The sequence below is a fragment of the Zosterops lateralis genome, assembly GCF_965231275.1.
Source record: "Zosterops lateralis genome assembly, chromosome: 8".
Lineage (NCBI taxonomy): Eukaryota > Metazoa > Chordata > Aves > Passeriformes > Zosteropidae > Zosterops > Zosterops lateralis.
This window is the reverse complement of record NC_139768.1, coordinates 31673782-31701752: the sequence shown is the minus strand read 5'-3', so window position 1 is coordinate 31701752 and position 27971 is coordinate 31673782. Positions and strand designations below refer to the sequence as shown.

Below are 27971 nucleotides of genomic sequence, written 5' to 3'. Positions count from 1 at the left end.
TTAGTGCTTCTCCCGTGGCCAGCTTGAAATCCAAAGGTCATTCAGACACACTGAACATCATTTCAAATATTTTGTTTGATGGAGTCAGGTTAAAATGTTTGATTTCTCACAGCTGAATGGGGAAAAAAAAAGCTGAGAGTGTTGCTGCTCTTGGCTTTGGCTGAGTCTGTTGGGTTTAAGGCTTGTGGTTTTAAGGACCTGGTTCATGGCAACCTTTGAAAAAGCTGCTGGGTGCTCTGCAGTAATAAATGAAGACAGAAAATGAGTAATTTTTAGGTAATTTGAGGGCTGCTTTAAGTTTCTTTTCACTCTATCATGTCTTTTGAGGTTGGAGAGAACCCATTGCTGCCCAGACCTCTGGGTACCACGGACACAGGGTCTCTGTGAAGTGGCAGCAGCCACTGTTCCCTGAACACCCAGGAGTTCCTCAGCTGGGTGTAATTGCCTGTAATTAGCTGAGCTAAAATTAATCAGGGTGAAAAGGGGATTGTTTTTGTCTTTCTGTGTCTACCTGTTACTTTCTAAGGCTGTGTGTTGGGTTTAAGCAATTAAAAGGGGAATAATTTAAATCGTTTGTTTGATGAAGATGAAAATAAATCAAGGAAATGCTGATGTGCTGAGTTAAATCAGCATTTATTGCAATAAAGAAGTCCTTGTCCTGTTTGATCAACTCATCAGTGCATCAATCATGAGAGATTTTAGCATTTTTATGTTCCATTCTTCAGAAGACAAGGAAAGGAGAGGGATTGCATGGGGGTTCCTTCTTGTCAGCTTCACCACTGCTCTAACTTTTGGGGTTTTGCCCAAATACAGAGCAAATCCCTGTGGCTGGAGCTGGGCTGGAGCTCCTGAAGGTGGGGCAGGGCTGGAGTACCCAGCCCAGCAGAGGCAGAGCTGGGGTTTCCACAGGAATCCCTCTGCTTTGCAGACCCCAGGGAGGGATTCCCTGAGGAGTTGGGGACTGTGGAGCTGCACACCTGGATTCCTGTGCTGTTGTACCCTCCCAGGAAATTTTTCTCTCTCCTTTATTTATGGTCCCTGCCTCCCACACTGAGTTTTCTCTCCTCACTGGTCTCATCAATCTCTCAGAGTACAATTTAGGCATATCATTTTAGGGGACAGTTTCTGTCTGTTAAAAAATACTTCTTTATTTTTCCCCTGCAAGGGCAGCCATGCAGGTGCCCACATTTGTTTCCCACAGGCTTCCATAGGGTCCTTCACTATTTTAAATCCAGGGGAAAACTGAGTGTGAGAACAGAAAGCAGCTTGGCAAGGGGTGGAACAGGATGGGGTTTAAAGTCTCTTCAAACCCAAAACCATCCTGGGATTCTGTGATTCAAGGAAAACTCTTGGTTCTGTTCAAGAGGGGAAATAAAAGACTTCCGAGATCTGCATCTCCAGGTGCTGTGTTGGGATGTGCTTGGCTCCAAAATTATCAATTTTGATTAAATTCCTTGAGCTCATTTCCCGGATGCCCTGAAGAGTGACAAACAGCCTTAGAAAAAGAAAAGCTGGCTGGGTTTTATTGCAGACACTGCTTTTTTACCTTTTCCTCATGGGGCTGTTTTTCACCTGCCAAGGGAAGAAATGGCAGGGCTTGATTTGTGGGCTCCTTTTTGCCTGAATTCCCAGCGGTTTTATTACCTTGGAAAAGCAAGAGGATGTGGAAGGAGGTGAGAGCATCCCTGCGTGGTGCAGGGAACGTCTCAGCCAGCCTGAGGCAGTTGCAGTGCTCACAGAATCCTTCAGGAGAATGAAAGATGTGCTCTTTAATTCCTGCTTGTGACCAGAGTGCTGGTTTGGAGTCTGAAAAACAACAATTCTTTGTTAGGCCAGGCTGGACAGAGCTTGGAGCAACCTGGGATAGGGGAAGGTGTCCCTGCCCATAGTAGGGGGTGGGATGAGGTGAGCTTTCAAGTCCCTTCTGGCCCAAAATAATCCACGAGTCCATGATTTTTCAGGTCTAATGGGATTAGAAGCCATGGAAAGGTTCTGGGAGGTTTGGGTCTTCTGCTGTATTCGTTTCTTTCTGTATTTAATACAAAAAAATTCCTCTTGAATCTGTGAATTACAGAGGACAATCAGCCTTGTCGTGCAGGGCTGTTAACTGGGGAGCTGGGATTTGTGAGTTGTTATTAATGTGTAGTTAACAAAATAAAGGAGAAATATGATGCTTTAAAATCAAAATCTCTCTCTTTTAATCATATTTTGGAAGAAATATAGGTCAAATTCCTTAGCTAGGAAACAATCTGGGGTGCTCTGCAGTGGTTGTTGGTGCTCTAAGGTGGCAAAACCTTTCCCAGCTGGGGATGGAGGACGAAATTTTGGCATTGCAGTCGATGAAATTCCACCTCAGGCAGCAGAATAACAACGCAGCCATTAATGTGTGCTCTCCTTTAATGTATATCCTGGTATTTATTACAACATATGCTCTGCACACACAATATTTACTGAGCTGGCAGCTTCTCCAAATGGGGCTTTGGAAAATTCTCTGAACAGGAAAGCAACAAAAGCAAAAAATGTCTTTTAGCAGTCGTGTTGACTAAAACACACTTGACTGGCAAACAGAGGTAGGGTTTGCCAGGGAAAACCAGCCAGGCTCTGAAGGTTGGTGCTTCCTGCCAGCAAAGTGTAAAACTTGTGCTGCTGCTTTAGGAACGAGACAAAATATTCCCTCAGCTTCTAAAACGGCTTCAAATTAATATCAGCAAGTTTTCCACACAAGCTGTGGCTGCCCCTGGATCCCTGGAAGTGCCCAAGGCCGGGTTAGACGGGGCTTGGAGCATGGGATACCTGGGATATCCACCTGGGACAGTGGAAGGTGTCCCTGCCCATGGCAAGGGTGGCACTGGATGGGCTTTCAGGTCCCTTCCCATCCAAACCACTCCATGATTCTCTGATCCCCTTAAACCTCTTTTTTTTTTTTTTTTTTTTTTTCTCTTCCCTTTGGCCTGGTTTACTGCACTGCAAAGCTTCATGGGGCTTTTCTCAAAAGATCTGGAGATGTCTGTGGAGTATTAGAGCATCAGTGAAACCTGGAATTGGTGCAGGCTGCTGCCCCTGGCTCCTCACTGCTGCCAAGGCAGCACTTGCTCACTTCAGTACTTCCTGTGCTTCCCACTGGCAAACCGAGGAGGAGTTCTGGCAGTGGAAAAAAGTAAAATAACAAAATGTGAGGGCTCAGGGATTTGTGTTTCATCGATAATGGTGCAAAACCAACCCCCCAGTAAAGGGCTGCCTATGCAGGAATTCCAGATTTCCCTCTCCTGAAGGATGTGGGCAGCTTCAGCTCTGACTTCTAAGAATCTGCACACAGAAAATGGGAAAGATGAACTGGTAATTGTGGTCGTTAATGTGCCCCTTAGATGTGGATTGATTGCATCACCTCACAGCCACCCCACCTTGGTTTTTCTTTTTTTTTCTATCAGGGAGAGCCATTGTACAGAATTAGTGTTTGGTGGAAATGCAACTCCCTACTTTTTTCCTTAAATCATGATTTGTCATCAGCTGAAACAGGCAGAGCTCTTGGGGTTTGGGAATTGCTCTGTGTGAAACTTGTGTCTCCTATTGCCCGTCATACTTCCATGGGTTCTCCTTCTAGGAAAACTCCTGCCTTTCAGGTTCCATCATCAAAAATGTTCCTTGTGATGATGTTTTCTGTGTCTGGATTTGGCAGAGCAGCAATTTTGCAAATCCCATTCCCATCCTTTCTCACTTGGTGCTGTCACAGGGGTCCAAGTCTGTTGCAGACACACAGTTCCCATCCTTGTGACTGTGGTGGGAATTACATCTCCATAAAACTGGGGGGAAAAAACCCAGAGGAAAAGCTGTGCAGCTCAGCACACCCGCAGCTCCTCTGGCTGGGCACTTTGTGCTGTGGTTTATTTGATGTGGTAGTGTTCAGTCAAGAATTCGATGTTCTTGGAGGTCTTTTCCTGTTGCATTGCACCCCTAAAACCAAGTGTTTCCATATTAAGAAAAGAGTTTAAGTTACACAGAACTTTTGAAGACGAAGAATCAGAAACTTCTGTGCCTCCCTCATTGTAATTAGCCGAGTTCCAGGACAAAAGCACCTGTTGGATCTTTAGCTGTCCCTCAAGGAATGTGGCTATTTTCTATTAAGCAGCAGGCCAAAAACCCCTCCTAAATCATTGAGTACATAAGAGAGAGCACAAAGATTCTTGAAGCTTTTTCAGTGTGTCTTAGCAGGTGCAAGAGGCTTCTCCACACTGTGCACGGCTTTTATTCTTTTGTTCCATGTAGTTTGTTATTTTCTCTTTAATTAAACCATTTTGCTTTTTCAAAACAAAATCAAGCTCTAATCAAGTTGTCTCACTAGTTATTCTTAAGCCATTTCTAGGAAGTTACTAGTTAACCCTCAGAGCTTGATACACCTTTGTGAGGCTCATAGCACGCTGGCCTCACTCAGATTTGTTTCATTTTCCAGTCTTAATGGTGATTCCCTTGGAAAAACAAGGTGCTGTCATTGTGTGGGCAGCAGTGGAAGGCACAGGGAAAGAAGGGCTCAAATGTAGCCACAGCTCTGTGTCAGTGGTGGTTTAGTGCTGGCGGGGTTCAAACCCAAACCCTACTCCCAACTCTATCCCCAGCCCTTTATCCCCTCCTCAGGGCCCAAATCTCCATATTTCGATGCATTCCTGGCTCAGCAGCCCCTGTGTGTAAGTGTTCCAGACAGCAGAACCATTGCAGAAATCAACCTGTAGCCTAAACTTTCTTTTTTCCTGCTGTTCCCTGAATAGGGAAGTGCAAAGCCTGTTGGGATCCTTTCCTTAAGAGCAGCTTTTAACCGGAAGCCCCCTCAAACTGGCTTTGATTTTCACTTTCCCCACTACCAGCAGTGTTTTCTGTCCTGCAGTGCTGAGGTGTAGGATTAGCTGGGGGATCAGTGACTCTCTAAGTGCCAGGTGAATCACAGCAAATTGGAGTGTGCCTGAACAGCCACGTTCCAGCTCTGAGCAGGGCTTGGAGAGTGCTGCATTAACCTCTGAGTGGTGGAGGACAGTCTGGAAAAACAGCTCCCTGTGTAGCCATATGCTCTTTTTTAGTTGCTGAAATTTCTCTCTGCTCCAGATAGGCTCTGTGACTCAAAAAACCCCTTGGTTATCCTGGTTACTCATTGGTTATCCAAAGAGCTTGGCTCTGGGAGTTAAAGAATTTGGCACTGGTAGCCTTTAAAATGAGAGCTGGGTGTGATTAGACCCATCACACTAAGAGCAAGGGCTGTGCCTGAGGGTACAGAAAGGATCCCAAGCTCTCAAATCCATTGCTCTGGCTGTATTTCTCCCAAAGTTTGTCTTGAGTGGAAGCTTCTGCACCTTCAACTATCCTGTGGTGCTCCAAGCCCCATCCAACCTGGCCTGGAACACTTCCAAGGATCCAGGGGCATCCACAGCTTCTCTGGGCAACCTCCTCACCCTGCCAGGAAAGGATTCCTTCCCAACATTCCCAGTTTTCTCTATGTCGCCTGCTGTGGGGGCTGTCCTGTGTCCTCTGTTACTTTTCTGAGCAAGGAACTGCTTGTGCTTCCCAGATGATGGGATGGCAGTGCCACATTTGTAGCTGTTCCCATTAAACCATGTGTGCCTGGCTGTACTTGGATCTGCTGAGTTTGTGTGGATGTGGGATGGAGTTTTCACTGCTCAGTTGCCTGGGAAAAGTAAATGTTAAGTGCTCGTGCTCAATTAAACTGGGACAACAAACTGTTAGCACGGTGCTGTTGAAGTTCTCAAGTCAAACACAAATCCCTGGCCTTGGGCTGTGTGTGGCCTCACCTGCAGGAAAAACCTTCTCTGCCCTGGTGCTGCCTCTGTCCAAAGCTGAAATCCAGAATTCCTGCATCTCAGTTTGACCCAAAATTCCACGTTTCAGGTTGGTTATAGGTTGGGATGCAAGTCCTGTCACTTTCCAGCAGGACAGTCCCCCACCAGTGCACCAGGCAGGGTAGGAGAGATGGCCTGGGATAGATCCAACAAGTCCATCCAGCTCTTCAATTTCTCTTCCCTAATCTCCCTGCCCATGCAGTCCCAGCCCTCTGGGACTTGCTGCTTCCATCTACCACTTCCCACCCTTTCCCATAGCCTGAGGGAAAATATCCTCAGTGGGGTTGGACAGTGCTTAATTCCTGCTTGGCCCTGAGCAGATCCATCACACTCTTTCCATGTGGATCTGCCTCTCCTGAACATGGAATTTGGGTTTCAGTGGGTCCTCAGCTTCCATGAACTGAATCAAATTGGTCCTTCTTGAATTTTTGGTGCCCAAAAGCTGCAAAGTCCCCAAAATTATAGACAGATTTAGGGATTCTATGTCTAATCCATAAATTAAGTCTCTGGGATGAACCAGGTCAGAAATGAAACAAACCCCCCAAATTACAGATTTTGGGGTTGTAAATTCAATCCATGGGTTAAATCTCTGGGATGAGCCAGGCTGATAAATGAACCCAAAAACCTCAGGAGAAAATGGAGGTTTGTTTTCTGAGGCAACAATTTCAGTAGGAAATAGGTTAAGTAAAAATCAGTTGTAGGTTACAACTCTGCAGTGTTGTTCCAACAAATTCAGGTGCTCTAAAGAGCTGCTTGTGGAGAGGAAATGCAGAGACAAACTGTGAGTAAACAGTGTGTAAAGAGTGAGTTAATGTTCTCCCCCCTGCCAGCAGCTTCGTGGCAATCCTCAGAAATGATCTGTAATAAATTGCTCTTAATTGGTTCCTAAGTGTACGGAAATCGTCAGCCCTCGTTTGCTATTTTAAGTCATAAATTAGAAGTGTGACAGTGACCTTGATTCCAAACCCCATCCGTGCTGTCGGAGTTATGTGCTCAACACAAATAAAGATAGAAAAATCAGCATGGTCTGGAATGGAATTGGGCTCCTCGGAATGCATTGCTGTTAACAAACCTTGGCTGAGCAGCTCCACGATCAAGAGAGGTAAAACAATCCGTGCCTGCTGCTGGGGAAATATTTGTTATTTTCCCCCTCAATGGGGTTCATGTTCCTGATGCTGATCAAGAGTTGGTAGCTCTTGTTCTGCAATGGAGTTTCAATTATCTCCGAATTCTGCTCCTGTTGGTGTGTGTGTGGGAGATAAGAGTCCATGGAGTCAGAGCAGTAAATCTTCCATTACTTCCTTTCCTACCCAAAGGCCCTGGAAAAGAGCAAATACGGGCACTCATAACAATATCTTCCAGGTTTCAAATTTTAATGGAAACTTATTTTGGTTATAAAGCCTTCCAGACAGCTCCTTGCTTGGCCTTCGGGTCCCTGAGCTCTTGCCTGTTCTTCCCTGAAGTGGAATTTAAGGGAATTAGATATATCCATTTAAATGGATTTTTTTTTTTTCATTTTAATGCATTTAATTGCACAAAGGGAATTGCAGTTGTGAGAACAACGGAGTGTCCTGGTTTGGAAAGACAGATGTCTGCCAGGGAAAGCTGGAGCCTCCCTTGGAATGGAAAATGTAAACCCCTCCCTCCAAATTATTATAATTTTGAAATTAAGGGGCTCTCAGGCCAAGATACGGGAATTGGAATAACAGTTCTTTACTGGGAATATTAAAAATAAAAATGTAGCAGTACAAAAAACCAAACAAACAAAAAGAAAACACTGACAGAGTCAGAACACAACCTGACACCCTGTTGTTGGTCAGGGTGTTGGTGTCAGTCCAGTCAAGTCCTCCTGCAGTGACAGATGTGGTTCTATTGGAGCAGAGATGATCCTGTAGAAGGGTGTAGTTTTCTGAAGGTCCAGTGGTGGTGAGATGGGTCTGGTCTTCCTCTGGCAATCCAGTGCAAACAGGCTGTGCTGGTGTTCTGAATCTCAGGTTTTATCCAGATGGGAATGTTTGTCTCCTCCCCTGGGTGGAGCATCTCCCGATGGGATGATGGAATTGTATCAGCCCTGCAGTGAGCCTGGATGGCCCATGGACAGCAGAGATCCCCTGGAGGGAGGGTGGGTGGTGGGAGAGATAAAGAACACTGCCCCAGCTGGGTTTAACAGGTAGCAATAGAATATACACCCCTGGCCACATCCTGCACCACAACCCCAAACACAGAGCCACTGGAATCCAAGGAGAGGCCTTTTCCTCCTTGCTGGGAGATAGGGATGGAACAAGTGCATCAAATTAAGCACATCCTGCCTTTATTTCACAACAGTCCTGTTTTCCAAATTGCCCAGAAACACAATTATCCAACTAAGGAAAATGTAAACAATGACATTTACTTTGGGTAGGCGTGTAGTGAACACTTCAGATTTTTGCCTCTCATGCTTTTTAAGCCTATAAAGGAGAATCTGGAACTGCTGATGTGGAATGGGGAAAGGATTTGCAGGTAACGAGGGGAATTTATGGTGAAGTTGTTGTGCCCAGTTACTTGTCTGCAAACAGGGGTGTTTAGGATATGCCCAGGATTTGTCCTTGTTTTTTGCCTTCTTCTTCATAGTTTTGGGTGGTTTTCTGTAATTGGATGAAAAAGGTCCGCATTGCAGGCCTTGGGTGGTCATTATTGGACCAAAACCATAAATAATACAGGTGTCACCTTGGTATTGGGTAATTATCGCTTAAATAACCTTGGAAAGAGTTAAGAGCTTGCCATTTTACCTCGTTTCTCTGGCTTGCTAGTTAAGCTCACAGCTTGTGAGCCTGTAAATACTGTAAATAGATAAGATACAATAAACATTCCAAATCCGAACTTGAGCTTGGTGTTTCCTGAGTATTATTCATCCTGACCTTGGCAGAGAAGAAAAGAAGCCAAAACCCTTATAGACCCCAGAAGGAATTTGCCCATGGAAAGGGTGCTGAGGCCTTGGCAGGGGCTGCCCAGGGAGGTTTGGAGTGCCCATGGCTGGAGGTGTCCAAGGAAGGGCTGGAGGTGGCACTCAGTGCTCTGGGCTGGGGACAAGGTGGAAACATTGGACACAGCTTGGATTGGATGATCCTGGAGGGCTTTTCCAACCCAGATGATCCTGGGATTCTGTGGATGCCTCCTCAGACTGGCATTTCTGGTTGTGTTTGTGGTTTGCATGACCTCCTCCTCCCAGGGCATGCTTTAGCTGGACCATCCATACCGGTGTCTGTACTTTATTTTTCTCCTGCTGTTTTTATTTCTTATTTGAATCATGCCATCTCAAGGTATCCAAAGTAATGTTTCCTCTCCAAATATCAATCTAAATCCAGCAGGGAGGCTGGTAAACAAACTGCTGGCAGGAAGGAGGTCTGTCTTCCCTTTCTTTAAATGTGAAGCCCTCAAATATATGGGGCTGTGCTTCTGAGTTCCCAAAGATGCCTGGAAGTGCCTGCTTTTTCCCTCCTCCCAGTGAAAGTGGGTAGTTAATCCAAGAAAGCAGCTTGTCTTCTGGGTAGGCTGGGCTTAAATCTTTAGTGCTTAATCCCAGACCTTTGGTACATTTTATATCTGTTGTCAAAGCTGTCATTTGCTGTTCCCAGGCTTTCCATGAGGGATGAGAGAGAAGAATCCTGGTGCTTTCTGCCATTGGCAAAGTGGCTGCTGAGAACACAGTGAGCACGTTCTCCCTGTCAGACACCAGAGGTTTATGGCATCTGTGCCTTGTGAGAGCATTCTCCAGCTGATCCTTTCCTTAATCCTGATCCCTGGGATGGATTATCTGCCGAGGAATAATGAACCAGCCTTCAGACTTGGCGATGTCCCCAGCAGCAGGTGGGCAGCCAGCATCCTTGGGAGAGCTGCTCCAGGCTCAGGTGCACCACCAGGTAGCTTCTGGCACAGCCAGATCCTCTGACGAGTGGCTATTGCATTTTATCTTCTGTTTTCAGGGTCAGGAATAAATGCACAAGACAGTATTTCTTGTTCGGACTCAGATGTTTATTAATTCTTATCCATATTACAGTCTCACAAACTGTGAGTTCTACAACACTTCTAGCTAACAATCTAAAAATAGAGCTGTATATCTCTCTCTGCAAGGCCTTTTGAGGATAAATTGTTCAAATATGAAATGACTCCTAAACTATTTTTTACTTTTAATCCAATAACCAACCACCCATGGCCAGCAAGGTGGACTTTTCTATCCAATTACAAAACACCACCCAGACTCATGAAGAAGAAGGTGAAAAAGAAGGACTCAGTCTATGCCCTAAATCCTCCATCTTCCTTTATACATATATTACTGTATTCTAAATATAGTAAATTCTAAGTTTTCCACCATATGATATCACACACTTCTATTCAAACCCCATACCCACAATCCCAGTTCTATCATTCGATTTTGGAAGCCTCTTCCACAGCCTCAGGTCAAATGCAGTGTTTTCTTGGGGGTTAGTGCCTGTCAGCACAGAAAGTCTAAAATTCTCAGTGCCCAGGGTTCCAACAGTCGTGGTCAGGCAGGTGAATTAAAAACCTTATTTTAGCAGGGGCAAATCCCTCCTCAGTCCCTGAGGTGCCTGTGCCATGCATTTCCCTGTGGTGGCTGTGCTGCTCTTGTCACTGGGGAAGGCAGGAGGGGACTGAGGGAGGCTGGAGGAGCAGCTGAGAGCGGGTTTGTGCTGTCAGCCAGCTCTGTCTCCTCCCTAATGGCTCAGCAGGACGCCACTGGCTTGGCTCAGACCTCGCCTTTTCAGCTGGCAGCATAAGGAGCTCCCTCCCTGCAGCTTCTCTGGCACTGAGCCTGTCCTTATTGACAGCCGGAAAGTGGGAGCAGGAGCCATCCAGACCCATGTCCTGCTCCAGGCATGGAGTCACTGTCCTGCTTTCCTCGTGGGAATTGGGAGATGTGTGATGCACCTCTCTCCATTCAGACTCCATGTGTGTGGTGGGCAGCAGGAGGAGCATTGGCAGCAGGGCAGGGAGGGATGGGGGCCCTGTGGGCAGCCCTGGAGGCACCTCTGCAGTGCTGTGTCCAGCCCTGGATCCTGAGCACAGCAGGGCCAGGGAGCTGGTGGAGCTGAGGAAGGGCCTGGAGCATGTGGGTGCCCAGGAAAGGCTGAGGGAGCTGGGGCTGTCCAGGCTGGAGAGGAGCCCCAGCTGAGAGGGGCCCTCAGGCCTGGGTGTCCCTGTGTGCAGGGAGGGCTCCCAGCAGGGCCCAGGCTCTGCCCAGGGGGCCCAGCAATGGCCCCAGAGCCACGGGCAGGGCCTGAGCCCAGCAATTCCCCCTGCACAGGAGGCACAACTTCTTCCCTGGGCAGTGCCCAGCCCTGAGCACATTGTCCACACAGCCTGGGGGGGCTCCTCCCTGGAGCAGGTTTTCTGCCTGGTTACTCTTGGTTAGAACCTGTTTTACTCAGCAAAAGTTCTCAACTGCAGTTGGGTTTTTTTTACAATCAGATTTGCCAAGGATGAAGCTTAAGGATGGATCAACAACTCATCAGCTACAATAGTGCTGTTTATAATTTTCCATCTCCAAGGGGTAAATCATGTTGGGGAGGTGATATTTAATCACCAGACCATGTATTGGAAAGGGGCTTGCTCATCCAGAGCATGATGAACTGATTTTTGGGGAGGACAACTTTCTCCCATGGCTGAGTTTGGAGTATCCTCTCAGGGTTTCTCTTAGAGAGGCTTTGCACCTCTTCGATGACAAATATGAAGCACCCGTGATCATCATCTGAATTTATGGCTCTGCTGAGTTTTGCAAGGCACAGTTTCACTGTCCTTTAGTGTTCAATAGAATATTATGTGCTTGATATTAAAAACCTGCAGAAATGTCAGGGCAATTCCAGGTTGTAGATGTGAGGCCACTTGGAGGATGAAAAAACCCCATCTTTATGTAAACTGCACAATGGAAGAGAAGTTAATATGTCCTCTTGGGATAGAGTTGGGAGCTTGTGCTTAAAAGTACAATTAAAAGGAGTAAATCACCTCCCTCCAAGAGGAAATCTATGTGAAAGTTCAGTGTTGGGATCTTTTTTGGCTTTGTGACCTCCTCATCTCCCTCTGCACTTTCAGAGAAAAGAAAACAAAGCAGATGAGCTTTGTGAGTGTTTTTGTGTTTCTTTTTAGAAGCTCTCATCCATAACCTTTCCAGCCCTATTGTGGATGTTTGTCCTTAAGTGATGTTCCCTTCTGCAATTCCAGCCTTCAGTCTCCTGTGACCTTTGATTTGTACAGTTGTTCACCCAGGCCCTGCAGCCCTGATGTGTTTGGTAGAGATTAATTAGGGATGGGTTCTTGCAGCTCTCCTGATTTTCACACCCAAAGCACTCTCTGAGCCCTGCTCATCCTGTCCTTTGTCTTCTCCTGCCTTCTGAGAAATGAGTGTTGGAGATGGGGAAAAAGTTTAGCAACGAAAGGAATAAAAAAAGTTTGTGTGAGAGTGTTTGCATCCATAGTGGGGACAAATTCCTATTGGGCAGGGTGATGGAGCAGCTCTCCTGTGGAGAAAGGCTGGGAGAGCTGGGGGTGCTCACCTGAAGAGGGGAAGGCTCCAGGGGGAGCTCAGAGCCCCTTCCAGGGCCTAAAGGGGCTCCAAGAGAGCTGGAGAGGGACTGGGGACAAGGGATGGAGGGACAGGACAGAGGGAATGGCTTCCCAGTGCCAGAGGGCAGGGCTGGATGGGATATTGGGAAGGAATTGTTCCCTGGGAGGGTGGGCAGGCCCTGGCACAGGGTGCCCAGAGCAGCTGTGGCTGCCCCTGGATCCCTGGCAGTGTCCAAGGTCAGGTTGGACTTTGGGGCTTGGAGCATCCTGGGATAGTAGAAGGTGTCCTTGCCCATGGTAGGGGGTGGCACTGGATGGGCTTTAATGTCCTTTCTGACCCAGGACTGTGTTGGATTGTGTGATTTTGGGGTTCAGCTTCTCAGGTCGTGTGAGGAAGCAGCCAGTGTGGGAAGGGAGGCAGCATGAAAACAGGTGTTTGCCATGTGAAAAGAATTCCAAACAGGCCAGATCTGTTTCCCATCCAAACTCCTACCCTGATTTTGTTGGCCAGGGCACTGGTACTTGATAAACTTGGCTTTAATCTTTGGCCCTGGCACTTCTGATGCTCCAGGATTACTAAAACTTCCTGGCTTGCTGAGGAAGAGTCTCTTCAGGGCACCTTGTTGCACAAAACCACTGCCTGTGAGCTGAGAAATTGTTTGCAGGCAGATGATCAGATCTGAGTGCTTTGTTTTCTGCATGCCCAGAGAGAGCAATAACGGATTTTTCCCCCCCCTTTCCACAGTCAAGACCGGTGGCAGAGCTCAGAAGCAAATGGGACTTGTCACTCTGTATTCCCTCCATCATCAGAAGCTGATTCCTGCTGCTCTCTCATGTCCCAGACAGTAATAAATCACATTTGCTGAGCCCAGCCAACGTGCTGATTTGCAAACATGAAGTAGCAGCTCATAAGAGAATGCATTTCACATTTGTGGGGAGTAGACATTACATTAACCTGGAGTGGTGCAAATTGCAGCAGCAGAGAGTGAAATGAAGCTTTGCTACTTGAAAGTTCAGTGCAGGCTTGATGTATGCAAAAGTAATTAAAACTCAATTTGTTGTGTTTTCAGAAGAGACTTCAAACACATTTGACAGAGAAATCACGTCCCTTTATATCACAAGGTGTTTCCAATCTTGTCATTTGCCCATTTGTCAACTTGGATTTGGAATGAGAGCTTGTACTTCCAAGAAGTTGCTTGCTCAGACAGTGATCCCTTAGCAAGCCTCGTAAGAATAAATAATTGTTCCTACCTCCATTTTTTAGTGGATGCTCCCCAAGATTGTATAAAATGGGTTCAAACTTCCTCATAGACCTTTGTCTTTTGTTTGAACGAATAAACTGGTTTCCATCCCTGGGGATATCTATTCCCAAAAATGCCACTTCCCTCTGCACCAGGGTTTCTTTCCTGAAATGTCTTTGTGCCTCAGAACTCCTCAGCCACCTCCTGGGCTGATCCATCCCTGACAGCACAGGGCAGGCTTTGCTGGGGCATGTCTTACACACTGCTGTGGGGTCAGCAGTGTTGGGTTTTCCAGAGAAAAGCAAAAGTGAAAAGCAGCTCTGGTGAAATTGAGATTTGAAGGAGGATTTTTGTGTGCTCACAGCTGGTCCTGCCCTGCCGGAGGCAGGAATGAGATGGTCTTTAAGTCCCTTCCCACCCAAACCATCCTGGGATTCTCTGTTTAGTGTGGTTTAAGCCCTGGTTTCTTGCCTCAGAGCTGCCAGCCTGGCATTTGATTATCTGAACAAACAACCCCTTTTCTCTCCCTCTCAGAATCAAGACTTTATTTTACATATTTGGTTTCTCTCCCTTCCTGTTTTTTATTCTTTGAATCAAATAATCTCCTAAAGTTCACAGCACAGGTATTTTTTCCCTGTTACTGATCCCCCAGTGTTGTCCTAACCACTTCCACCATTTCCCCTCTCTGCTGACTGTAGTGAGGTTATCTCTATATGGCCTCCAGGGAAACTCAGCTCCGTATTTTAGCACAGGCAAGGCAGAACAATTCTGTTTAATCCAACCTGTCTCCCATCCTTTCCCCATTTCCCAGTGAACTCTGGGTTTTTGGAGTTCTGTGGAAGGAAACAGCCCTTGAAAAGCTCAGGAAGAAACCACAAAGAGTTGTTTGTGGGACAAAAAGAGAGGGAATTGGGACAATAAGGGAGCAGAATCTTTTAAAGCAGTGAAATCATTGTTAGGTAGGTGTCATTGTTTCCATGTTGTGGTGGACTCTGGACCCTCCAGGCACGTGAGGGTCTCCAAAGAATCCCCACTCTTTTTGCTGCGACACTTTTCTCATATTCCTGCTTCTCTTGTTGATTGTTCTGGTTGCTTTATGATCCACTTGGCATTTTTTAAATAAAATCTGGGTTGAGCCCCTGATGTTATTTTCCCATCTCTTCCTAGAAGAAAACAGCTCTGAACTGTCCTTCCTTTCCCCATAGGATGCTTTGGAGGTCTTAAATTAGAGTTAGGTGCAAAGTGGGCTAAATATTGGCATGAAATAAGGAAATCACAGGCATCCCTCTCCCTGGGAGGCTGCAGGATAAAACGGGAAGGGGAGCAGCTCCTGAGGGCCCTGCCTGCACCTTGCTTTCCCAGTGGAGAAGCTTAAATAGAGTTGTTCACTGTGCTGTGAAGGTGGCTTGGAATCTGAGCAGAGCTCCTCTTGGAGGAGAACTATTTTTGTTAAATGGGAAAGGATTTGTTTTCTGAAGAAATCCTTCCCTTACTGCCTTCAGGGGAGAAAAAGCAGAGTGAAATTCTGAAGTGCCTGTTCTGCCAAGATCACTTTGCTGTCAGAAACCTGTGAAGTTTTATCGACCAGGTACTCAAAACCCCTCGTGCCTGGACAGGGAATGAAAGCACCAAAGGTGCTGCTGCTTCTGTGTAACTCAGAGCCGAGCTCATGGCAGGCGTCAGGTGAAAACATCGATTTAGTGGACATCTTCTCCTGCTGCATCAGAGTCACTCCAGTGAGAGCTCTGCCTACCCAGCCTTCCCTGCCAGCCTCTTCAGCCTCATCCCAGGCGTTTATTTACCAGGAAAATGTGGAAAATAGGGGAGAGAGGAGCTGTGCTGTGAGAACATGAGACCTGGAATGGGAGATGTGGCATTGCAGTCACTTGGCACTCGGAGCATTGTGAGTGGCTCTTCGGTGTCGTGGTTCAGAAAGAGAGGTGTCTGCCAGGGAAAGACAGAGCCTCCCTTGGAATGGAAAATGTAAACCCCTCTGTCCAAATTATTATAATTTTGAAATTAAGGGGCTGTCAATCAAAGGTATGGGAATAGGAATAACAATTCTTTACTAGGAAAATTAAAATAAAAATGTAGCAGTACCAAAAAACCAACCAAACAAAAAGAAAACACTGACAGGGTCAGAACACAACCTGACACCCTGTTGTTGGTCAGAGTGTTGGTGTCAGTCCAATCAAGTCCTCTTGCAGTGACAGATGTGGTTCTCTTGGAGCAGAGATGATCCTGTAGAAGGGTGGAGTTTTCCCCTGAAGGTCCAGTGGTGATGAGATGGGTCTGGTCTTCCTCTGGCAATCCAGTGCAAACAGGCTGTGCTGCTGTTCTGAATCTCAGGTTTTATCCAGGTGGGAATGCTGGGCTCCTCCCCTGGGTGGAGCATCTCCCCATGGGATGATGGAATTGTATCAGCCCTGCAGTGAGCCTGGATGGCCCATGGACAGCAGAGATCCCCTGGAGGGAGGGTGGGTGGTGGGAGAGATAAAGAGCACTGCCCCAGCTGGTTTCAAGAGATGGTAATAGAATACAAACTTTTGGTTACATCTTGCATTGCAACCCAAGACATTTGGTCAAACACTATGGGCTGGAAGGACCAAATAAATCCTAATCCCAGGTGACCCTCAGGTGGATTTACCCATCTCCTCATGTTATTTACCACAGGAAGGGGTTGTGAGCACATGCAACATCACTAAGGGTGCAGTGGCCTTAAAAGGTATTACGGCATTGGAGCATTTGGCTAAAATTTGGCTAAATAACCTCCTCCCCACACAATTATTGTGGTGTGGCTTGAAGGAGGGAAAGACTTGCCTGGTTATTGCAGCATCTCTCCTTGTTCAAGGACATGGCCAGAGGAAGAAGCTGGAAGAATGATTCAGGATTTGCCCTGAAGAGTTTTTATGGGATTTCCTTGTAGAGCTGTCGGTGTTTGGCACTGAGCTGAAGGATCTGTTCCAGGCAGATTGATGTGTGGGTGTGCACCTGCAGAACAGTGTCAAATATTACGGCTGCGTAAATTTTAATCAATATTAATCTTTTATTTCTGTGAGTTACAGCCTCTCTAGGAAGTGGCTGTCTCAGGGTTTTTAAATATATCTGTTCTTTTATCACTGCCTTTCAAGCATGTGATGATCCTGGGTAAAAGGAAAAGAAAGGAATGAGTATGTGCTGTTTTCAGGGATCTCAACCTCTGGGTTTGGTCTGTTATCTTTGATACGAGAACTGCAGTCACTACATGTCCCAGTATCACTTATCAATCATGTATCAAAAGTGATTTTCAGTTTAATTGAAGGATAAATTAAAATGGACTCCTCAGTTCCTCTGTTTTATTTGTTTATAGCTTCAACTTTTGGTTTTGGTTGGGTTTTTTTGAGTTAACATTTTGATATAGAATCATTAAGGTTGGAAAGGCCTTTCAAGATGGAGTCCAATCATTAACCCAGCACTGCCAAGGCACCTCTAATCCATGTCCCCAAATGCTGCATCCTCGTGGCTTTTCAACACTTCCAGGGATGGTGATCCCACCTCTTCCAGCAGACCCTTCCAATGCCTGACCATCCTTCCTGTGAAGAAATATTTCCCAAAAATCTAATTTAAACCTTCCTTGGGGCAACTTAAAGCTGTTTTGGCTGTTTTCTCTTGTGCTGAAATGCTTCCAAACTGTTTTGAAAAGCCAAGAAATTAAAGTGACAGCTCCGAAGAGCAAGGGAGGAGGTTTGCAACTAGAAAATAAATTTGGATGTCAGGATCTAACAGCTGTTTGGGACAGGTGAGCAAAATAAGTCTTTTCTCAGTGTATTACACTGGGAACATCTCCGTGTTGTAAGGGGGATTATTTTAACCAAGTGTCTTAGAAGGGCTGTGAAAATGAAACAAATTGGGGTTTTACTCACAAAAGGCTTTGAGTACCAAAAAAGGGTCCATTTGCACTCCTGGAACTGGAGCTGTAATTCCAGGTTAAGAGGTGCTGAATCAAAATTTGGGACAAACACTGCAGCTCAGCAGGGCAGCCTGTGTCCTTCTACAGAATGCTTGGGGGAAAAGCAGTTTGCATTTGAGTTTTTTTGCTTTTGGGATTGAAACTTGTTATTTATCAAGGTAACAGTGAGGCAAATTAGACAGGTGAGCCCTGAAGGGTATTTGAGCTTTTCAGTATTTTATCCAAAGAATCCTTCTCTCTATCATCCCTTCTGTCTGATCACTTTTTGTTCACATCTGGGTTTCAGAAGGACTGGGATAAGGTAGTGTGTGTGAGGATAAACTGCCAGCATCTCCCACTCCTTGCAGATCTTCTTGAGTTTCAGCTTAACTCCTTGAGTTTCTCAAAAATCAAACTGAGCAAACCACACCTTCTGTTGCTTTCCCCAAGGATCCCAGACTTCTCTCTCCCTCCTCTTTTCAGCCTCCTGATGGATGAATCAGGCAGAGCTGCTCATTTTCTGGGAGCTGTCCAGCTGAGGGGGAGAGTGTGGGATCATTGCTCATTCCGGGGTGACACAACCCTGTGTGTGCCTTTATGCTGAAGGAGATCTTATATCAGACAAAATATCTGTGAATCACACAAGAACCAAGGTTGTGCTGAAGTTCTGGAGGTCACCCCTCCGTTACCCTGGGCAGAGATCTATATTACAGTTCAAAATATCTTGGAAAACCAGGTTAAATATATGTCTGTGTATGTAATTTTTGATGTTTTATATGGTTTTTGAGGATGTGCATCTCCCCTCGGGAGTGGATGCAGTCCACCTGTAACAAAAAATAGTCATCATCATCATCATCATCATCAGCTTAATTGAAAAAAGTTCCAAACTAATTTTCTGTTCTTCCAGAGAGGAGGCACCTGGAAAAACCCATTTATTTTGCTTGGGCTGCAGAGTTTCCTTGTGTAGGTCACAGGAGGAAGTAGTTGGGAGTGCCCATCCCTGTGCAGGCAGAGTGTTTCTTCTGGGATAAATCATTAGGTGCAGGAGAAGGGATACAGGTGACCTCACCCCTGATAAGTAACAGCTGTGTTAATTACTCAGTACAGCCTCACCCTGATGAGTCACAGCTGTAAGGATGAGTGGGATAAAAGAGGGGGTGAGGGCCATCATGGAACAGAAATCTTGAGGAGCATGAAGGGGAGAAATTAGGAAGCAGGCTCCTGAGGAGATAGACTCACTGCTGTGAGGTCAGTCTAGGTCTGCAGTCAGAGCCTGTTGGAACCTGCAGTCACAGTCTAGCTGGGTAAAAGGCTGCAGTCACAGTCTGCACACTGATCCCTGCAGTCACAGTCTAGCTGGGTAAAAGGCTGCAGTCACAGTCTGCACACTGATCCCTGCAGTCACAGTCTAGCTGGGTAAAAGCCTGCAGTCACAGTCTGCACACTGATCCCTGCAGTCACAGTCTGCACACTGATCCCTGCAGTCACAGTCTAGCTGGGTAAAAGCCTGCAGTCAGTCTGCACACTGATCCCTGCAGTCAGAGTTCAGCCGGAAATAACCAGCAGCCAGAGGGTGCAAGGGAAACCTCCTGTAGGAGCTTGTGCAGCCAGAGTCAGTGAATGGTTGGAGTCAGTCTGGCTGAGCTGTGAAGAGGAACAAACCAGGACCCTTTTCATGTTGTGTTTAACAAGAAGCTCATTTTTACCCTCTAATAAGAGAGCTGCTGCAACTGTTCAGGACTCTCCACTTCTCCTTTCAAGGAGAACGTTGGCAGTTTGCTGATGAGGTGAAGATTAGGCACAGCTTGGATTGGAAGATCCTGGAGGGTTTTTTCCAACCCCAGTGACTGTGGGATCTCCACTGGCTGCCACACTCTGACTCTCAGTGCTCTGTGCCTTCCTCTCATTTGGCTTTTAGTCCCTACCTTTAAAGCCCAGGGGAAGTTTCTTGTTCTTTTTTTGAGCTGCTCTCAGTTCTCTCAGCCCCTCTCTGCCCCCAGGCTGCTGTTACAGATTTCAGCAATTGCCTCCCTTCTTTCCATTCCCTGCTTTTCAAAACTCTCCTGTAACCAGGGTGGAAACTGGGATGGAGCTCTGCTCATATCTCCAGTAATCCTTTCCCTGGAGTGTGCCTTGATTTAAATCCAAGAGGTGTTACTGAAGTCACTGCTTCAGGCTGCAGACATGGTACATGTTGATTCATGGCTTCAAACACAAATTCAAAACTATTTTTTAAAAGCCAGTGTTAAAGCACAGTTTTAGGATGTCATTTTCTGGTAGCAGGTCCTTGCCAGGGAGGTGGGACCAGCTTGGTAAATACTTTCTGACTTTTGGGCACCTGAGCATGGGTTTGTGCTGGTGTCAGACTCTCCTAAATAAACTTTGGCACTGGAATTCCCCCCTCCCCAGTAAGAGGATTTCCAGGATCTAGTTTTGGGGAGGCTGCCCCAGTTCTATCACATTGGGACTGCCTCTCCCAGAGGGTTTGAGAGGAAGTAGAATCAGTTTGTTCAGCTTCAAATACATTTGCTGAAGGCATTTGTAGTGTCACCAGTTACAGCTGGAGGTTTGAGAGTCAGAATTCAGGTCTTGCTTAATTTACTTTCCTCTTGGGCTTTTTCCAAGAGGAGTAAAGCTCACTGGAGGGTTTTTGGGAATGGGATATGGATGAGGCTCTGCAGGGTCATCAGTCTTCAGGCTGACCAGCTGCCCTGTGTTCAGTTCCTCTTCATTTGCAAAACTCTAAAAGATTGAGCTCTAAACTCCTGCTGCAGGTGCCAGCTTAAAACAAAATAAGACTGGAAAATGCTATCAGAATTTATTTGGCCTTTCCCAGGGAGACACCTGAGGAAAAATGTTATTTTCTACATCTTCAAAGCACTCTCACAACAATTTGCAGTGGGAAAACAATTTAAAATTTGGCAAAATACGCATTATTTTTTTCCCTCTCTGATATTGTAGTTATTCTGTCAGAACTTTCCTGAATTTGGGTAAGGGAGAGACCCATCAGGGCTTACATTTTCCACATGCACAGGGGCTTATCACTGTGTTGAAGGGTAAGTTGTGCTTTGTCTCAGGTGTCATTTTTGAAATATATTCAGCCTTGTTCAGGAAAATCTGCAGATCCAGAGTGATATTTCCTAAAGAAAACTTTCTGCAAACAATCATTCCTCAGTTTTCAGAGCAGAGCTTGAATAGCATCCAGCAAATCAAGCTGCAGTCCAAGTGTGAAACAGGCACAGAGGAAATCAAATATTGAATAGTCATTCATGAATCCTGCACTGAATTGAGGGAATCCTCCTCCCACCCCTCCTGGCATTTTTGGAGTTGTGGGATGAAATTGATATCCCAGGAATACATGAGCTCGTGCTGAGCCCTGCTTTTTTACATTCCTCATTTTTCACTAGAAGTGTTTGTATTTTTCAACCTGGCATGGGAATGTGATGAATAATTAGTGCCTTCGTGGGAGAACCAGCCTGGTTTTTTTGTCCTTAAAGGTCCAGGACTTAGAGAGGGCCCAGTGATGTGAATAACACTAAAATCCATTGCCGTTACCCATGTTCCAAAGGCCCTGCTGGTATAGACAACTGAAAATAAGGATTAGACCTTCCAGGTGTCTCCTGGGTATGGAGAAGTACAAGGTAGGAATGTCCCTGGCTCATTCCCGCTGTTAAAGCCTTTACTTTACTTACAAAAGAAACTCTCTTATTGTACAGAAATCCACTTGGGGTTCCCAGATACCCTCTTGTATATTCTTGTATCTTTAAAATTCAGATTTGTCTAGATTTTGGGAGTCATGCAAGATTTTGGCTTGAAGCAGCAAGTGCCCTTTCCCCTGTGCTGGGAGGAAACACGGAGAGCTGATAATGCATTGCAAAAATTTAGTCTATTATATAAATTACACAGAGGTTGATAAGTTCCTCGGGTCAGCTTAATCAGTTTTCTTCCTTGCCTGGAAAGAGAAAACGACCATTTAATTATTGAGGGGAAAAAATGATCCTCCTGATTGAGAGAGTCACATGAGTGCAATTTACTTTACATTCATTTGAGGGACGTGGATGCAGTTCAGCCAGAGCTGTTATTTCAAGTTTAATAGGGTGGACTCAGAGTGACAAAACCCCCAATGTCTCCATCAAAACAAAACCTCTGTGCTTTGCTGGTGGTGTTGTAATTGATCCTGCTTTGTTCTTACGTGCTTCATTCATCTGTGTTTTTCCTCTCTTGTGGTTAAAATGATCCGTGTTTAACTCGGCATCCTGGGAGGTTATTCAAGAATTTACCAGTGTACAGGTTCCCCATCCCTGGGAGTGTCCAAGGCCAGGTTTTGGGTCACTCTGGGATAGTGGAAGGTGTCTCTGCCCATGGCAGGGGTGGCACTCGATGACCTTAAAGGTCCCTTCTAAACCATTCTATGATTTTCCAGGAACTCTTCCCATGATTCCTGAAACTGGGATGGACATGCGCCAGGAGTAATTCACTGTCTCCCTATTTTAAGAAAGGCTGTGACAAAACAACAACAACAACAACAACCAAAAAAACAAACAACCAAAAAAAAAAAAAACAAAAAAACAAAAAAACAAAAACAAACAAACAAACAAAAAAACCCAAAAAACCCCCCCCCAAAAAAACCACCAAAAAACCCCACTAAAAAACCCCAACAAAACACCTAAATCCTGGCTTTAGTTTTAATATTGTGACCATTCCTCATTCTGAAGTGTAACACTCCACAGCCACCGAGGAGGGGAAGATTGCCAGTGGCTGGGGCAGGACCCCGTGAATAATTCAGTGAATAATACGGGCCATTATCAGTTTGTGTTTCCAAACAAAGGCCGGTGTTAGCACATCTTCATCGGACCGGCTCCGAAGTCAAGCAGCCACTGAGCAATTAAAACTTTAATTGCTCCACAATTAAATTTACAACTACAGTGTAATTAGCACGAAGAGTTTAATTTGGGAAAGCAGAGGCTCTGGCTGAGAGACCCAAGGCTCAGGATGTGTGCTGGGGACCAGGGCACCAAGGGAAGCTGTTCCCTATTGGATTTCATGGAATATCCCCAAGGATCGTTGAAGTCCAATTCCTAGGACTAGTTTTTCATAATAAAGCTTAATTTCATAAAGTTTTAGTGGACTTCCCAGAAATCTTGCAAAGCAACAGGGTGAGATGAGACTAGCACAGAGCAGCTGTGGCTCTCCCATACCTGGAAGTGCCCAAGGATAAAGAACCAAAAAATTGAGACTTGGGTATCTACAAAACCCAAAATATTTTGAGTTCTGCTTGGTTAAAGGGGTTTTTGGAGGTATTTCTTTTGGGAGCAGGCTGGTGCTTGTGGAGGCATTGATCTCTTTTATTGGCCCTTAACTCTGGTCACCTTCTCATGTTCATCCTGGAAGGGGAATGGCTGGAGCCCTTGGAACTGGGGAACTGAAGACACTGAGATTTTTATTTTATGCTCTATTTGGAAAGTCATATGCATTGCCCGTCATTATGGAATAGCTTCTTACAGCTGACAGAAAAGTGCATTGTTTGTATGCCAACTGAAGCTCCCCAAAATCAGCTCAAGCTGTAAATTAAATAATGTTGAATTCAATAATACTCAATATCTAGACTGAAATGCAGCATTTTCTGATCCTCCTGCCTGGAGAGAAGCATCTTGTGCATTATTTAGTGTTTGTCTGATGGAGATGCCAAGGCAAGCTGCAGATGCATCTCCATTAACTGATCAATATTGTGTTATATTTCATTGGGCTCCTTTATCTGGTTGATGCAGCAGAACAATTTGTTTGCTCCATGGAAAACTGTGCGGTGTAGGGTGCCAGGTAGGAGAAGAAAATGGGAAAAATCCTACAGCAGTCCTTTGAGCTTTTTAATTCCACGAGAGGTGAATTTTGCTCACGTTCTGGGCATCTTATGGTGAGGTGTTTAGTTTTCCAGATTGCTTAGTTACACAGCAGGAGAATGGGTGGCTTTCTCCACGACAAGAAATTGTAATTAAAGAGCACATCAATTACCAAACCACAGAAAATCATTTTATCTAGTCTTGCCAATACCTGCAATATCATGCTGGGAAATCTTCTCCATACTTTCAAAACAAGTATTTTAATTTCATCAGCAATATGTTTCTGGTGCTCTCCAACACTTGGGAATAACGTGATCCCATCTGTGCATTACTGCTCAGAATTACTGCTCAGAATTGTCCACCTTTCTTTGGACCCCAAGAGATTTATCATGGATTACCAAGATTTATCATAAATCAGGTAAAGTCGTTCCCTTTGCAGGTTTTTGTTGTAGAGCTTTATTCAGCAGAGCTCTTTGCAGAAAAAGCTGCTGAAGCTCAGTTCTATTAAACAAAAAATTACATTCTTCAAAATAATTTAAGAATCTCTGAAGTGCGTGAGGCTCCACTATAGGCTGATGTTGCTCATTTTTGAGATAAACACCTATTTCTGTGTTTCTTGTTAAATCGATACTTTATATGAAGAAATGAACCAAACATTTTATAAAAATAGTCATAAAAATTAACTTGTAATGGAGATATTTGAATCCCCCCCAACTCTGCTTCTCTATTACAGACAATGCTGCTGCCATTTTACATTCCCACAGCCCACGTAACCTTTAGGTCATAATATTTACCAAACAGCCACTTTCAACTTGATGAATAATCATCTTTTCCAACCTAAATGAGTCTGTGTTTCAGTTCTCTGATTGTGTTCCGTGATGCCTGAAGCTGTTTCCACTTTGGGGTGTCAGGGGAGGCTTTTTAGTGGCTGCTAGGATTCAAAAACCTTTGCTCTTTTTTCCTCTCCATTTTTTTTTTTTTTTTGGCAGGAATAACCCTTTGGTCCCCTCACATCTGTCTCCTCTTCCTTACCTTCTCCTGGCTCTTGTTTTTCAAATCTCGCCCTTCAATCCCTTCAATATCTAAAAGATTGGTCACTTCCAACCTCCCAGGTTGGTTCTGAGCTCCTTTCTTTCCATCCAATCTGAGATTTTAACCCCTCCTCACACATCCCTTCCTGGCATGGTGCAGGTGAGCTCATAAAGCAGATTTCCCCTCATAAAATGAGATTTTCAGAAAGGCAAGGGGTGGGGAGATGGGAATTAAATAATAGCCAGGGGTCAGAGTAATTTTCTTTTTGATAATGGTTCTGTCATTCGTGGATGAGTGTTCCCGGGGATTAGTTTCTCAGGGAAAATGAGCTAAATTACACCACTGCTTTCATGTGTGGTGTTAAAGACCTAAATCTCTTCTTTTTGAACACAGAAAATTGGGGGAAATTTCATCAGAAAGTGTAAGAGGTGAAACCAAGTTCACACTGAGTTTAGTGTACTGTAAGTATGTTCTGACTGTACAGAAGCTCCACTAAAAAACCTCCAAGTGTTGAAGGTTTCTGCATGCAACAGTTGATTTTAATCTTTTGCTGAGTGTATGTTCTCTCCTTCATAACACATTTAATTCCTTTTGAAATTGTAGGGCTCTGGAGTTTTTTTGTTCACAGAGTGGAATCCCAGGATGATTTGGGTTGGAAGGGGTCTTAAAACTCATCCTCTTCCACCCCCTGCCATGGGCAGGAACAGCTTCCACTGTCCTGGATTGCTCCAAGCCCCATCCAACCTGGCCTGTATTAAATACATTTTAAAAATTAAATCAAAAAACCATAATTTTTTTCCTTTTAAAAATGTCTGAAATTATTGAAATGCTCTTTTAAAATGGTCTTTTTTTCTCTTCTTTTTCTCACAGATGGGAAGGTTGAAGTGACAAAAGAGGGAGTGAAGCTCTGCACCATGGGACCTGGCAAAGTTTTTGGGGAGTTAGCCATCCTCTACAACTGCACCCGGACAGCTACTGTCAAAAGTAAGAGCATTTTAGATGTTTTTTCATCTCTTCACTTGTAAGTTGCAGCCTCTTTTAAGATGTTTCACTTTCTCAGTGAATTCAGCTCTTTAAAGCATGAGTTTTGGTACAGAATTTGGCCACTCTGTGTAAAGAAGATGCAGAGAAAATGCTTCATTCAGTCACTCAGGTTGGTCCTGCTCCATGCAGAGGAGCCTGAAGTTTAGACCACACCTTTCCTTACAACTCCTGCTGAATCTCATGACCATTATTTTCTTATTGCTTAGAAGAACTTTTTTGACCTGTGTAAGTCTTAAGGGAAACTCAGTAAGCCAAGCTTGCTTTTTGTTCAGGACAAATCATTGTTTTCCCACTAAACTGACTAAAATAAATCAGGAAAAAAAAAATCTGGATGGCACTTGACCCCCTGCTCTAAACTCCCCAGCACTTCTCTTATCTGTTTTTTAAATAAATGTTCTGGGCAAAGGCTTGGCTTGCACAATTAAGCAGAGGAGGTAAATCACGCTGCTGTGCACAACTTAAATAAGTTTTTGTTTAAATTCAGATGCAGTGTTGAGATCTGGGATATAGGATATCACAGTTCTCCTTGATCTCGAGGACAAGAGTTGGTGGTGTCTGAGGCAGAGAGATAATAAATAGTTGTGTGGGTTTAGGATGCTGTGGGGAAGAAGTCAGAAGAGCACAGATGGCACAGAGTAATCCAAACAAGAGGTACAAACTGGAATAATACAAACCAGTGGTATTCTTGTGCCAGAATAATGAGCTGTGCTAGTCCCTGCTCAGAAGAAAGCCTTTTCCAAATACCTAATTGTGCTTCAAAAAGAGAGAAAGGAGAAGAACAAATGGGCAGGAATGAGAAAGCAGGAACAGATAAGTGGATTATTTTCTGCAGGATGTGCTGTTCTCTGTAGGGCTGAAGGATATGACCGATGTTCTCTGTCCTCACCTGTGTCATTTCACAAGTGCTGGGTACAAGTGACAGTGAAAATTCAGAGAAGCAGCAGGTTTGTGTGGTAAATACAGCTGGGGAAGGCTGGAAAGAGCAGAGAGAAAGGTCAAATCCTAGAAAAGGCAGTGAGGGGATGGCTGTTGTTTAGTTTCCCCTTAGGAATGCAGAGCTGAAAGGCACTTGGCCCTGCACTCCCACAAGTGGAATCCCACATATCCACTCTGTTCCTGTGGCCGTTCTCACCTGGTCATGCAAGGACTCCCACAGGGAATTAGATATAACATGTTTTCCTGGCAGTTTTCCTCTTGCTGCCCTTTCCATGCCCTCAGGCTCCTCTCCTGAGCAAACCTCCAGAGCGGCATGTGGTATTCAGTTGTCCCAAATCCCTTTGTCCTGGTTAAACTGGGGACAGGAGTAAGGTCACTCCTCAGAGAGTCCTTGCCTCAAGGAAGAGTCCTCTGTGTTCATTGTTCCTCTGGTTCTTTCCCAGCAGCACTATGGAATTAGAGTTTTAATCTCTTTCCCGGGGCCACCAAGGGACTTTGAGGAATTTTCTCTCTTGTTAGTGCACAAATCAGTGCAGTTGGGGTTGTGATGAGCTTGGGGAGCTGCTGCAGGTTGCCCTCACTCAGCTGAGCGTGTGGAGGTGTTCACATCCCCTCAGGGCACTGTGTTGACTTAGCTGATCCTACACGGCTTCAAACACCTGCTTGTTCCTTTGGGAAATGAGCAGTAAATGTGGTAAATCCCCACAAAAGTGACTTGGGGTAAATACTCCATTAAGCCCGGGGATAACTTGGATCATTCCAAGGTTTATTCTGGGAGAAATGAAATTGGTGACTGTAGTTAAGAACAGGCACTCAGTCTGCACTGGTGGTGAAGAAGTGTCATGGAGCATCATCCAGCTCCCATTTGGAGAAACACTCAGGGCTTCCTGATTTTCAGGAGAGAGCATTCCATCATCTCCAGAGTGTCAGGAGTGTGTTTTGTTGTGCCTGCTGTACTTCATTACGAGGACATTAAGTGCTGCTTTCTGAGGATGAAGTTGCAGCAGAGGCTGAGTGAAGGATGGATTTATTGGGGTGTGGAGCTCAGTGTGGCAGCTGGGCCATTATGAGGTGTCAGCTCAGTTGACATCTCCTGCTGGAACTGGGTTTTATGTGTACCCTGGCTTAGGTTTGTAAATAATAAAGATTTTAGTGTCATTAGTCACTGTTAGTCCACATGGGCTCTTCAGCTCGTGCTCACTCTGCAGGAGCAAACTTCAAATATAAATCACTGGAGGAAAGGCTTTGTCTTTGCAATAGAATTTAGGAGATGTTAAAATTTAATGATTCTGATCCGACTCCTGTCTCATAATGACCTCTTTAATAAGGCAATCCAGGGCTTTGAAAAGCCTGCCCCAGGAGCACTATAAACATATTTTTTCCCTATTATTGCAGTCTTAAATAAAAGCAGAGTGGAGTTTGAGTTCAAGCAGGGCCTGGGAAGAACCCAAACCCGGGGTGCTGAGGAGCACTGGGGAAGGCAGGGACACATCTGCTGATGTCGTTTTAAGATAAATGTGCGGTTTTTGACATCTGTTTTTTGTTTGGTTGTTCT

The 27971-nt window shown here is 45.2% G+C and overlaps 1 protein-coding gene across 2 annotated transcripts in view; it reads left to right on the top strand.

Moving 5' to 3' along the window:
- PRKG1 (protein kinase cGMP-dependent 1) overlaps window positions 1-27971 on the top strand; it is a gene marked incomplete at its 5' end in the record, with an annotated part of 363931 nt that overhangs the window by 137680 nt on the left and 198280 nt on the right. For both annotated transcript variants that reach the window (XM_083866088.1, XM_083866089.1), the window contains one exon: window positions 25307-25420. In XM_083866088.1, the coding sequence (XP_083722214.1) occupies window positions 25307-25420 (114 nt within the window). The remainder of the gene's footprint in view (window positions 1-25306; window positions 25421-27971) is intronic.